The sequence below is a fragment of the Fundulus heteroclitus genome, chromosome 15 (genome assembly GCF_011125445.2).
Source record: "Fundulus heteroclitus isolate FHET01 chromosome 15, MU-UCD_Fhet_4.1, whole genome shotgun sequence".
Classification (NCBI taxonomy): domain Eukaryota; kingdom Metazoa; phylum Chordata; class Actinopteri; order Cyprinodontiformes; family Fundulidae; genus Fundulus; species Fundulus heteroclitus.
Genome location: NC_046375.1, coordinates 30,485,822 through 30,500,279, shown reverse-complemented (window position 1 = coordinate 30,500,279; position 14,458 = coordinate 30,485,822). Strand labels below are relative to the sequence as shown.

At 39.0% G+C, this 14,458-nt stretch overlaps 1 protein-coding gene and 1 long non-coding RNA gene across 2 annotated transcripts; one reads left to right on the top strand and one right to left on the bottom strand.

The window, feature by feature from the left end:
* The first annotated feature begins 931 nt into the window (after positions 1–931).
* LOC118566230 lies at positions 932–3,020 on the top strand. Its single transcript, XM_036147665.1, has 4 exons — positions 932–1,210; positions 1,730–1,856; positions 2,045–2,479; positions 3,015–3,020. The coding sequence occupies exons 1-4, from the start codon at positions 1,017–1,019 to the stop codon at positions 3,018–3,020; spliced, it is 762 nt and encodes a 253-aa protein (XP_036003558.1). The 5' UTR covers positions 932–1,016.
* Positions 3,021–3,114: 94 nt separating this feature from the next.
* On the bottom strand, positions 3,115–5,400 carry LOC118566089. Its single transcript, XR_004932788.1, has 3 exons — positions 4,866–5,400; positions 4,466–4,535; positions 3,115–4,358 (listed from the first exon to the last, which is right to left on the bottom strand). It is a non-coding gene; the product is annotated as an uncharacterized LOC118566089 (long non-coding RNA).
* Positions 5,401–14,458: the final 9,058 nt, after the last annotated feature.

The following is a 14,458-nucleotide window of genomic DNA, read 5'->3' as shown; positions in this document are numbered from 1 at the left end:
TGAATATTTGAATAACCACAATGAAAATAATCATTATGTACACAAAACAGTACATAAGAACAATGTTCTTGCATCTTACCATCAACTTTTATCTCTTTCTGTGTCTAATGACACAGTAGCATTGTAAGCTGCCTGTGCTAGCATAGCAAGCTACCCGCGATTAGCATTAGCATTGTAATTAGCCATCTTTTCGGTTATTTTTCATAAAGCACAATGATACATAGTACCAAGGTGGGTCAAACATTGGAAAATAACTCCGACTGGTTTTATGAAACTGTCTCAGAAATTAATATCCTCACATGAGCAAACTCCAACAAAGCTAATAACCGAAGCCTAGCATCTTAACATATTAGCATGTAGCCCTACTCTTACCGGAGTTCAGAGGGCTTATATGTGGTTGAAGCAGCTCCTCTCTTCCTCTCAAGGCTCATAAGATTTTCTCCTAATAACGAAAGGTTTATAAACACTCTACACCAAATTTAATTGCAAATTTATGAGTTTTACTTTATGTTCTTACTTAGTTTAATAGGCTATGTGCACAAGATGGCGCCCGCTAACTTCCTGTCATGCGTGGTGATGGCATCCGCTTCCGGTTGAAATATACCTGTTGTTGTCAGAGAGATTAGAAAAATGAGCTTGTCGGGAGTCCAGAGTAAGAGACCACGTTACCAATGGATTAATGGTTCATCACTGCACTGCTGTGTGCCCAGATGTACGTGCTCATCACGGTACAACAGTAAGGTTAGCTTTCACCACTTCCCTGTCGATAGTGTGGTGCGTCAGCATTGGCTAATCAAAATTCGAAGGCAAGATTTTAGTCCCCGCAGAGAGACACGGGTATGCAGTCGGCATTTCCTGCCTGATCAACTGGTACAGACACCAAGGGGGAAGAGATGCTTAAAAAAGGGAATAACTATTCTTTGCCCGCGCCAAGACCCAGTGTGTGGGAACGTAGACCTAGGGGGGAAGAGGCGGAAAGCCCCGCTGCTGCAGAGCCGACTGTGGGCTGTTCGGCGATGGTGGCTCCTGATCATGATTACTGTGTTACACCTGCAAGTGGAGTTATGGCCAACGAGCTACTGATCCAAAACGAAGCTCTGCAGAAACAAGTGGAGTTGTTGCAGCGTGAGGTTGAGCGGCTGCATCTGCGGACCCGTTTCTGTCTGGAACGTTTTAAATGCTCAGACGACAACATTCGGCATTATACCAGGTTAGTATTTGTTATCATTATTGTTGTTGTTCCTATTTATGCTACATGTACTGTATAAACTATAATTGCTTTATTGCTGCAGTAAATACATTAATATTTCATGTCCATATATATATATATATATATATATATATATATATATATATATATATATATACACACACACACACACACACACACACACACACACACAGAGCTCAGCCTAGACCCGCCTTCTGCGGAGCTGGTTCACCTTCTTTCACATCTTATTTCTGGGGAGAGCGGCTCCCAGATAAATCCTTCTTTCAAAACCAGCTATGGCAGTTTCGTTTTTATTAATTCTGCATTTAACTACGTGCGCTCCGAGGGAAAGGAGGAGAGAGGCGCAGTTACTGTGCCTCAGCGCTGTAACTGCGCCTTTCTCCTCCTTTCCCTCGGTGCCAGGTGCTTTTGTCAGCAACCAGCCTTCAAAACGTTAATCACTACGTGTAATGTCAGTATTTGTTATATATGTTTTTTCTAAAACCATCATATCAACAGGTTTGCCTCATACCGACATTTCCTGTGTTTTTGGAAGCTGGTTGAGCCTGCTGTGATGACAAAGATGATCCGTGTCACCAACACCAAGTCTTCTACAGCTAGCTCTGATAGATTTCCCACATCCACGGTATGAATCTACGACAAACAGTGTAAGTTATACATATGTGTGTGTATGTATATATATATATATATATATATATATATATATATATATATATATATATATATATATATATATATATATATATATATACACACACACAATTTTAATTTTTTCATGTGCATAATGACTAATTGTCTATTCTTCTTTCAAAGAAACTTCGTCCTATAGATGAGCTCTTCCTTTTCTTGATGTACCTGGCCGTTGGCTCCACACACAGAGATCTCGGTGAGAGGTTTGACATTCACAGAACGACAGTGAGCAGGATCATCACCACGTGGGCCAACTTCCTGTACGATCTGCTTGGACGCAAACGCCTCTGGTTGCCTCGTGAAGTGGTGCGTGCTAGGCTTCCCGAGGAGTTTGCATTGTTTCCGGACACCCAAGTAGTGCTTGATTGCACTGAGATCTATTGCCAGACACCATCAGACCTCATGTTGCAGAGTGAGGTGTTTACAACATACAAATCCCACTCCACACTGAAGGCCATGATTGGCATAGCACCTCATGGTGCCATCACATTTGTCTCTGCCCTTTACGCTGGATCCATGAGTGATCGTGAGATCTTCAAACAATCTGGCATCATCAGTGTACTAGAGCCTGACATGGCGATAATGGTTGACAGGGGATTTCTAGTTGACAATTTGGTTCCCTGCAAAGTCTATAGACCACCTTTCCGCTCAGGGAAAAGGCAGATGAAACCACAAGATGTCCTTCAGACCCAAAACATTGCTCGCTTGAGGATCCATGTAGAGCGCTGCATCAGGAGAGTGAAGGAGAACAAATTTTTTGACAGCGTTATCCCACTAGCTGCATGTGAGATTATTGATGAACTGTTCAATGTGGCTTGTTACTTGGTAAATTACCAAAATGGGCCCCTTGTGAAGGCTTGGGTTACTTGCTAAAATCTCTGTAATTTCAGATGTTTGACCTGGTTTTGTCCTGTTTTAGACTATTTTGTTCTTTGTTTTGTTTAGCTGAGGGGATTTTCCACAAACTAATTTAATTGTGAAATTATTAAAATGTGAACATACTGAACGTTCCCATGTCTCGTGTTCACTGCCCCCTAGTGACTGAATTGAGAGTTGTGGTTAATTCTTAAACAACACTCATAACTCCTCACAGGAATGAGCGAGTCACCTCAACAATTTGTCTGTGATTTTTGTTTTTCCACATCACAGTAGTTTTTTTGCCTTGTAAATTTTGCTACTTGTTTGTAAAGGCTACAAATAAAAGACTTTATAAAACCAATACTTCTTAATTACTGATTCCATTAAAAAACATTTTTGGGGAAATTTAGATCAATAAACAAACTGGAATACTCAAATAACTAACTTTTATTGTGCTATTAAAGCTACTTAATCCACAACATGGCATATGGTGAAAAACTTTCAGAACAGAAGTAAATAGGACAACATGACATTGTTGAACTAAATACTAAGCTATACACAAAATAACAAAATACATGTTAACGTGCTCAGACAACCAAACAAACCTACATTGGTTTGACCTGAAGCCTGGCATTTTAGAAACTGGTAAAAATGGTCAACCTTTGCCCTAATTGTTTCAAACACACTGGGATCTCGATAAATGCGTTGGACAAGAATGTCATCCTCAGCATAGACGACAAAATCACACCACTCTATGCCTGTGATTAAAAGCTGCCCTTGCACCTGCCACTAGTAGCTGTGACTTGACGCAAGCCTCATTGTGTCATTACACTTTTTTAAATAGCGACAATCCACATAGCTCTTTGTATTGGGACATTTTATCTCCAACAAACCAAATGTTGGCCTCTCTGTCAGGTCAAAAACAACACCATCTGAAAAAGAGCCCAACCATGGAGCATCAGGGTGAATGACGAACCCACAGGGCCAAAAGTTGGTGTTTTTGATCCTGCAGTATTCCTGGATAGCCGATGGTTCAAGTGCTAGCCCCCTTTTCATGGCGCCTGTGGCTGCTGTTCCCTTCTTGATGCGCTGCGCTAAGCTCAAAGCAGAAGTGGCTCCTCTCACATGACAGACTTCCCGGAAACGAGAAGAAGTAATACGGGGCCTCCTGACATAATGCCATTCAACTGTTGCGCTCTGGTCCCTGGTGGCAACCTCAATTTGGCGGGACTGTTCCAGCGTTGTCGCAAGACACTCCAGTTCAAGCTGTTGCTGTTGGCTGCAGACAAACTGGACACAGGTGGGCTCAAGATGGTAGTGATCAAGAGGCAGTGACGGCGGTGGAGGGGCATCCACATGGCGAGTTATTATCCGGCTGACTGGTAGTGGATGCTGAAAAGCAAACGGACTGCCTTCCTGGACCTTACCAAAGGCTGAATCAACTAAAGGCACATCAGCACTGATTGCCATCGTAGTAATGAGAGGTGCAAGGTCTGCTGGAAAGTCCTGATACACCTCTGCTACTCTGAGGACATCAGGGTCTGGTGTGTCTCCTCGCACTGCCTTGTAACGTTTGCTCCTTCAAAAAAAAAAAAAAAAAAAAAAAAAGACATCCAATTAAATATTGTTACTCAAAATAAGTATTCAAAGAACATATTCAGTTATTTAAACCTTCAATATAATTACCTTACACCGTTTCCGACTGTGCGCTGCTGTTTTGGTCTTGCAGACGTAAAAACCATGTCACGCACACGGCCTGGTTTAACACCGTGTAAAATAATTAAATTAAATGCTTAAAAAAAACATTAGTGATAACACACACAGAAAGGTACACAATGTAAATGTAGAATATCAAATGTATATTTCAATTATCCATGTTTTTAGACATGAATAAAAAAAACTAATTTGACTGACAATTATTTTAATGTTCATGTATTTATGGTGGTGATGTGACATCAACGTTTTAGAGATCAGCAAGAATATGTAGTGCAGATAAATTGTCTATATGACTTTACAGGTCACTAGGTTGTTTGAAATAGAATTGGATGGTGTGTTACACAAAAGGATTTTCATGTGATTCACTTACCATGGTCCTTGGTTTGTGCCAGCTCTGTTCCGTCTCAGTACAGCTTAGTACTGGTGGCACAGCAGTCAAATTCAGAGCAGAGTAGTGTGCAGTCTGGTAAAGTAATGCAACGCTGTGATTGCACAACACTGTACCAGCCACACAGGAACACTCAACTTCTCTGATCTCTACCGGCGAGCAGTCTTCAAATGTAATCTAAAGTAAAAAATAAACTGTCAAACTATACAATGGTTATGTCATAATTTTTAAGCACGCAGAAAGTGCCGAAAAGTGGAAAAAAAGACTGGAAGAAAGTGCAGGACAAAATCTTTTTTTGTTTTTTTTAAGCCTTGGCCTATTTATGCTCATGTGTGTTCTTAATAAAGATTAAATTAATGAATGCACTTTTGGTTGACATTCCAATTTGTTTTTCATAACTATTAGATACAGATGTCTACAGAGTAAGAACTATCTTTGCAGCACAATGCGCTTTTGGTGATCAGTGTTTTTAATCAATTTCAAGCTTTTTCATGCATCACAAAGCGTCTAAAACCACAACTTTGAGCAGGCTTATACGAGCGAATGCGAAGTCATCACGTCAGTGAATTTTGGTAGGCACCATGCATATTTTTAATAAGTAATAGTACAATGAAGAAACTTTGTTTACAAAAGTAATGCTTACCTAACGTCATAACTTAAATAAGATGGACATTTCTGAACATATTTGCCAACCAAACGCACGCAACGTAAACAACAGACGTCGCTCACATAGAAACTGCACACCGCGGTGAAGTTGGTTTGATATTGGACATTCAAGCTCCGCGAAGTCAGCGGGATCTAGCTCACGGTTGATCCGGTTGAAGCACTCCGATTTCGGCCAGCGTCTCTCAGCTGCTCCCCCCTACCTTACGCCGTGGTGCAGTTAGGGACCTTCAACAAATCTTTGAACCAAGCACTCTTGAGAAACAAAAATCAATAAACTTCTTATCTTGTGACCAGCTAATATGAAAATAATATAAATTGATCCCGCTGACTCCGCGGAGCTTGAATGTCCAATGTCCAATATAAAACCAACTTCACCGCTGTAAACTGCACTGTGTTCCAATCTTTAAAGTAAGTAAAAAAAAAAAAGAAAAAGAGCAGAATGAACAGGCCTAGGAACTGGCCTTAGTATTAACAGAGTCATATATATTTGAACTTACAATATAATGAAAATCTGTAGTCATAACAAATTAGCTTCTGGGGCTCTCGTGTAGCTACGCTAATGCTAAAGTTAGCTAACTTATATGTGCGCTAATACTCCAACACACAATAGCTAGAAATACTTACAACTTACGCTGAACACAAGCGACATAAGACCCCCAAAATATAGTCCTCTTTGCATAGAACAAAAGCATTTCATGTGATTTCACCCTACTCTTAGTTCATGAGGCTTATCATTTTTGCGCATCGATCTGTAACAGACCACCCTGACGCTCACTCTCCCTGACGAGTCTTTGTTGGAAACTGTGGTTAAAAGATTAAAACAGAATCTGAAACAATGGCTTTGAAGTTAAAACAAATATGTTAGAAGTGAAAACGAGACAGTATATGTATGTACAGAATAAAAAAAAAAAAACCTAGGTAGTCAACATTGGCTCAGCAGTGACCGACTGGTACATTACTTACCTTCAAAGTTGTCAATGTAGTTCGACACGTAAAACTTGAAGCCTTTGTCTTTTTTACTCCGTGGAGCAGATGAGAAGGTTCATATAAACCGGAGGACGTCGTTGATTGTGATTTTTGGAAGGTCCTGCAGGCAGCGAGTATAGAACGCCATTGCTTGCCGTGGGTGAACAGCCTAACCGGAAGTGTGCTCCCATACCCCTTTCAGTTAGCGGAAGTTGCGTAGCAACATCGTGCACATAGCCTATTAGCTCAACTGAAGTGTTGCTCTCGGCTCGGTCTATCAGCGTGAGTGTGGCTTGGTCTATCTGCGTGAGTGTATATGCTCACTGGCGGTAATCCAATACAAAGCGCCACCATGTGGTGGGAGGTAATAACTACAATTTTTCTCTTTTTCTTTTAGATTACATACATGGGTCTGGTAACCATGTGGGTTACACTAAGAATCTTCACCAGCACATGCAGCAGTATAAAACAACAGAAACCTTAAGTGATGCCTCAAGAAGGCATATGGTGAACATACTGGTGGCTCACATGATTGATGAACATGGCTAGGTGTGTTTTTACACTTTTTAATCTATGTAAAAATGGACCATTTGTCACTAATCTGAAATCTGCTGTTAGGCACCTTCCTGCTAAAGCGATCAGAGAGGAGTATGCCCTTAATAGTGACACGCTTCCCATCCCTCAAAGATCCATACACCAAAAAAGGCTATGTAATGTTCTTTATCAATTGTGGTTGTTCATTTTGTCCCAAAACTGATTTTTTTTCCATAAAAAATCTGATTATTTTTCTTTTTTCCCTTTTTTAGGAGCACTTTTTGATGCAGCAGGCAGCACAGGATACATTTCATGGCGTCTCAAAACAATTCAAAGGAAGATTTGAAGAGGATCTCTTGTGCCATCAAGGAGCTCCAAAGAGATTTTATGTGGAGGCCCAAATAGCCAGAGAAATGTGATTGTTGACAGACAACTTAATGGGGATGCCTGCCAGGAAGCCATATCGCTGCTTAACCACACCACAAACGGGTCCTTGATCTTTCAGAAGATGACAGAGACTTTTGAGCACCGTCACAACCTTATTAGAGATGCCAGTGGAAGAACGGATATTCTGACAATGTGTCCCAGATTTCTGGACACAAAGGGATTAGTAAGTGTTCAGCTATAGAATTAATTCTGGCCAATCATCACCTCAATTCTCACCCTCAGAGTCAAAATCTTTAAATATGGGTTTATATCCAGTGATGATAGTTGGATTTCTGCTTTTTATTATAGATTGATCAAGACTTCAGTCTTCTATTTAATGAACAAACCTCTTTCAGACTGCTGCAGAAGTGGGATGTGTTCTTCAAGCCAAATGTCATCAAAGAGGCTAAGCATCTCACTTTCAACACCCGAGTTGAGAAGTTTGGTGAAGTCAGCGGAAATCCCTTAAGGAGATGACCAGGATACGGCATCTAGTAAGTACCTAAATATATCTGAACATGGTTGACTGTTCAGAGTATTCAACACTTGCTGTATGTTCTCAAAGTTCTGATACTACTTTACATGAATCTGTAATTAGGCATATTTGAAGATGTCTGGTTAGACATGAATTTCTTTTGTTGGATAATTTAATATTTTTTTCCTAATGGTTGTAGCTGTATGTCTCCTTTCTTATGTTTTGCTGTATATTTTTTTTAAATCTTAGTCATGCTGCAGTTTAGAGGAACATCTCCGGGGTCAACAGGGTCTCCAGCCATACCTCCTTGCTGTTGGGCGTCAGAAGAGCAAGATTGACAGCTTCTACATAGTCATGGATAAATGCCTCATCCCATGCCATGCAAATCACTCTCTAGGAGCATTTGATAAGCTGTTCAAAGCACATTTTGTGTTTAATGTCTCTTATGACGCTGCATTAATGAGTTATACATTTCTGTAGATAACAGTATATAACATTGATGTTGGCAAAATGAAGGAATCACCCAGAGTCAGAGACTTAAGAGTGAGGCTGCTTAACCAGCCCCTTGTGCTCTCCTGTGAGTAAGTCAAGCTAAAAATGTTGACGTGCTTTATGTGTCAGGACCTGTATCCAAGCAGCAGTTGATTTCACATTTAAGAGTTAAACATAGTTACTATCCTGGACCAAAGTTCAAATTGTTTTGTTCTCAGCAAGGCTCCAGGCTGACATATGCAGGTTTTAGAAAGCATCTTAATAATGTTCATAGTAATGTTCAGCACATTTCAGAGTTTAGCCATTCCAAGTTCATCATCTTGTAATCCAGTTGTGACATGTCAAGTAGATGCTTTGAATAACCAGCTAACCCCCCTAAATCAGTGCTGTTCTTCTGATTCACTTCATGAGAGCACTTCCTCACAGATTTCTAAAGATCAAACTAAAGAGATGTATGCATCTATAGTAGCTAAATTACAAGGCACTGAAATCTCTGGCAGTCTAGCGTCGTCAATAGTGGGGGATTTAGAAGAACTAACGAATGAGATTCACTTAAAAGCAGAGCAGACTGCTATTTCTGCATTACCCATGACTGATCCCAATTTTTCTGTGATAAATGAGTCATTCAAACAATTTGAAAACCCATTCACAAACTTAATACAGAATAGAAACAAAACAAATATTTCAACCTTAAATGGGGTGTTGTTGATCCAGTGGAGATAACATTGGGAGTAAGATATGACAGCAGACAAAATCAGAAATCTGGTACATATGATCAAGTACTTGTGAAGAAAACTTTTGTATATGTGCCGATATTGGAAACATTACAGTTCATTTGCAAAAATCAGGATATCTGTGTTTTACTTAAGAGAGTGTAGATCAGATAAAGACACGTACAAACTTTTCTGATGGAAGCTATTATAAAACACATCCTTTTTCAGCAAAAAAAGATGCCTTACAAATTCAGATATTCTATGACGATTTTGAACCAGCCAATCCCCTGGGTTCTAAACATGGAATTTACTTTGTCTTTACTTTGTTCTAACAAACTTACTTCCTAAATTTATTTCAGTTTTGATGAATATTCATTTGATATCACTATTTAATGTACAAGATCTCCACAAATATGGTTTTGATGCTTTGATTCTGGAGACGTTTTTGAAAGATCTAAAAAATCTGGAAAGCCAATGCCTTAGTCTTCCATTTTCTGATGAGTCAGTATATGGCACAATCTCCCAGACAACGAGATAATTTAGGAATGCACACAATTCTTGGTTTTAATGAATTTGGTAGTAGTCATTACTTTTGTCGGATTTATTTAATAGAAAAAAGCGACTGTCAGACTGTCTACAGTGAGGATGATCCTAAGGTAATAGAGGAAAGGAGATTTTTGAAATACATTATAAATCTCTTGAAGAAAGCCCACAGCTAAAGTCATTATATGGTTTGAAGAAAAAATCTTCACTGAATTCATTGAGATATTTTAATGCTTCTAACAACTATTCCTTTGATATAATGCATGATCTTCTTGAGGGTGTTGCTCAGTATGACATCAAATTACTTTTTGAATATCTTACTCAAAACTTCATTTCAAAACAAGACTTACTGTCCATGATTTATAGTTTTGATTATGGGTATTTAGAAAGGAAAAACCGTCCCACAAAAATTATTTTAGAAAGTTCTGGAAATGGCATAGGTTTAAATTCTGTTCAGACATTGTCTTTTTAAAAACATTCCACTTTTGTTTGGGGACATTATTCCAAGAGGAGACAAAAACTGGTACATGTTACTGTTGTTACTGGAAATAATGATCATTTTCTTCTGTCCTATCCTCACTATGGGTATGACAATATATTTGAAGCATTTGGTTGTTGAGCACCACAGACTCTTTAAGCTCTTATATCCGCATAGAAACTTGATACTTCTCTGCTGAAACATAACTAATTTGAACTATATTAACTAAAGGTTGGAACCTGATATTAAAAACATCTAAAATCCTAAACTTGATGGTAAATCAAAATGCAGGTTTAACTAAAATGTTTAAAATTTAAATACTTAACAAAAAGGTTTAAGGTATTTTGAATTTTATGTTATGTGTTGTCCATAGTCTTTTGTCCAACCTTTCAATAATAAGCCAGCAAACTTAAACTATTTCTTTGGTCTGTGGTCTCTTTTTCTTATCCGAAGGGATCCAATATCTACTCCGATAGACGAATTTAGCTGAACTTTTCTGGTCCATAGGATATTAGTAAGCACATCTACTTGTTATTACCCTGTAATAATCCCTCACGGAAGTGTTATACGTGCACATAGAGCATCCGAATGTCACACACTAATGGAAAGATGCTTACGCACACTATAATACCCACATAATGCATGAACATTCACAAATTGAATTGTTAAATGTGCAGTCAGCATATCCACATACAAGTCCAGTGGCAAGCACTGGTTCGTGCATGCATGTTTATACACAAGCACATTTGTTTAGTCAGCATCTGATAAACTCTGCTAAAATCAGCATACCTGCACTAAGATTCTCTACATGGAATATGCATCGAGCTGGATTAAGAGAGAAGAGATTAAAAATTGTAAATGTATTAAAGGATCTACAGGCAGATGTTGTTTTACTACAAGAGACTTATTTGTCAACCACAGCAGCTGATCTGTCTACAGAACAATTTCACAGTATGTACTCAGCAATGTTGCTAGATTAGGTGGTTTTCCACACAATTGGATGGTATTCATTTTTATTTTGTGGGTATAATTTGCTTTGGGCGGGTGGACATAATTTGAGCGTTTGAAGTCAGTTTGCTGTTTTTTGAGTTAACCTATTGTAGGGCCCGAGAGCCAACTGCAAACCAAAACCAACATCTCAGCCCCTGAACTCCACCCCAATACCCGGACCATCCCAACTCCCCAAAGGAGGGTCGGGACGATCCGGGAGGAAAGAGATATAAAACACTCTAGTCTGCCAGCCAGCCCGCCCGAACCAATCTGTTCCCCTGTTCCCCATATAGAACCGGCACAGAGAGCTGCCATGTACCTGGACCGACACAAGGAGCCAGAATTCACCCTGTAAAGGGGAAAGGATCTGCCATGAGATGTTAATATCCATGCCTGCCTCCAGCTTGACAGACCCCAAGACCCAGCAGCGCACCAGAGTCCCCGGGTAGGGCAAGACACCCAGGTATGTACCGAACCAAACCCCCAGCGACATACTCAAGAGGACTCAAGCCCCCCGAGGCGCGGCCAAGACACTCACCCGATGGATGCATTTAAATATCAGATGTGAGAAAAACCTGCGTCCTTTATAATAGACTTGAGTTAACGTCTACTTTCATCTGCAAGTACAGTTTTAATACACAAGGCAGGAACTATATAAACTTTAAATCCATACACATCGACTGTGGTTTTGATTATTCTACATCTTCAGTTTGTACCAAACCCAACAATGGTGTCTCCTGGAAAATTAAGATAATAAGTCACAGGGGGCTAGGTTCTTCTTCAATTCACAGCTAAGCACTTTGAAGCAAACTTCAGCAAAGCTGGAGAGGACTTCTTGCTACATTCTCCTTACTGACTTTCACCCTTTTCAAAAAAGACAGATGATTAAAAACGTCACCGTCTAGTTCAAAGCAACAGCATTTTATGTTTTATTGAGAAAAAAAACAAGACCCACTGGTTTCTTTTTGTCAAAATAACTTTTAGGTCTCAGTTAAGTGCAGGTTAATTTAGTTTATTAATTTAGCCCCAAATGACAGTAAGTGTTGGAAGTTGTTACATAAAACACACATTGCACTGATTCTGATGTAGAATAGCTTTAATATGTATCCAGTTTTTCTAATTTCTTTCGACTTGATCTCTGAGCTGGAAAATGGATTTGTTACAAATGATGTATGTTTTTTAATAAAGAAGTCCACATCTATTTAATACAGCTATTTGTTTTTCTAGGTTGAGTGTAAGCTCCAAAGCACTCCTCTATTCCTGCACTCAACAGTTCACAGCAAATGCAACAAAGCCACACAAAGTGTCTGGTGTTGGCCTATAAAGAACGTTCTTTTGAAATGAAGATCAAAGCTGCTCCGACAACACCGGGACCTAGCAGGCCACAAAATATTCATGAATACCAAACATCTGTCAGCTACAAGATAGAGATGCAGGTGAAGAGGGAGGGAGGAGGGGATATTTGTCTCCGAACAGTGAGGGATGGGCCTTAAATAGTGAAGTAAGTAAACAACCCTGGAGCATTGAGTTTGTTAGCACACAAGGATTTTTGTTTAATGGGAACCTGGACAAAGACATAAGAGGGTTCTGTTTTCTTGCTTTGATTTGTTCTATGAGCCTTTTAATTATAGCTGTTTTAAGCTATAAGGCTTTAATTTTATATATGGTATTTCTTTCGGATTAGGATTTTATATAAAAAAATTCAAGTCATCCACAATGTCATTACATATTTAGGTTTCATTTTTAAGACCCCTTGCATAGAGCCGTGTAGACTTGTACAAAGGCTAAACCGAGTTTAAAACTGGTAATACTGCAGATCACAAACCTCCAAAATGCTGGAATTATAATATAATACCCCCCCAACCCTCCGAAGCTTACATAAGTGTGATGTGGTTATATTTTTCTGTATACAATTTAGACTTGTTTACCTTATTAACTGCCTTGAGATTATATTTATCAATCATTGGCACGCTATACAGTAAATTGAATTGAAGTGAATTAACTTGATAGTCCAGATTTGTAATTAACAGCAAAAAGAAATTCAAAGGCTACAGTGATCAGAGTAAGTGATAATAATAATAATATTTGTATACCGTTGCAACTTTGTGTTTGGCCTGCCACTGTGCACAGCATTCTGGAGCTAAGGGTCTTGCTCAGGCAGTTCAAGACTGGTAGTCTGTAGGAGTCATAGTAATTTCAGCCTTCCCAGAAGACAAGCGCCTTAGGCTGCTAGGCTACCACTCCCCCACAAAATGTGTAAAATAGATAAGATCTGTGAAAGGCAAATCTCGAGCCATATAAGACTCAGCAATGAGTTTTGAGGGGAAAGTCTCCCTGCAAGGACCATGTGAATTAGACATATGCAGAACTTCTGCATATTTGCCTCTACTTTCCCTTTGCAAAAATGTATATAACTGCATAAAATTGATATGTCAACCACTTGTTAGTGAATAATCCTCGTCAGGTGTTGTACACTACGACATGATACACATCAGAGTGGATTTGGAATTATAGAATTGCACCGTTAAAGGTGATTGTATGTAGGTGTAGCTTTGTTGTTTTTACTCTGCAATTCTTTTTCAGAAACCATAACAACTAGTTGCTTTTGTACAATCAGGAGGAGCTGATTAACATCTCAAAGCTGACAAAATTCTTCAAACACTTCCCAAAATCCTAGATGAGTTGAAAGGGAGGCACAAAGGATGCAGAGCAGGAGCAAGGAGAAGAGAAAGAAGAAGGAAAGTCAAATATATATATATATATATATATATTAGTGCTGTCAAACGATTGAAAATTTTAATCGCGATTAATCTCATAATGTTGATAGTTAACTCGAGATTAATCGCAAATTAATTGCATATTTTATCCTTTTATTTCTGAAAGTGTAATAGCCTGTTTGGGCATTTTAATATGCAATTTTGCAATAAATGACACTAATAAAACACATGCTTGTACAAAAAATATTTTTATTTTGTTATTTTTCAAGCACTTTTCAGAATTGGAATGAAAACATCCTGGTGCCAAATGTTAAACTCTGGACTATAATGGCTAAATGACTAATCATGACGCCCTGATGTTTACACAGTGTGTAAACAAATGTGTAAATAAATACCTGTTTTCATGCCGATATATATTTTTTTGCCTCTTAAACAAAGATAGACATGGTATTATGCATAAACATATAAATTAATTGTTCATTTCTTCTCTCTCTCTCTCTCTCTCTCTCTCTCTCTCTCTCTCTCTCTCTCTCTCTCTCTCTCTCTCTCTCTCTCACACACACACACACACACAC

Coding starts and splice junctions, on each gene's coding strand:
- LOC118566230 (XM_036147665.1), top strand. CDS start 1,017: ATGGTGGCTCCTGATCATGATTACTGTGTTACACCTGCAAGTGGAGTT. Junction 1,211..1,729: donor AACATTCGGCATTATACCAG/GTTAGTATTTGT, acceptor TCATATCAACAG/GTTTGCCTCATACCGACATT. Junction 1,857..2,044: donor ATAGATTTCCCACATCCACG/GTATGAATCTAC, acceptor CTTCTTTCAAAG/AAACTTCGTCCTATAGATGA.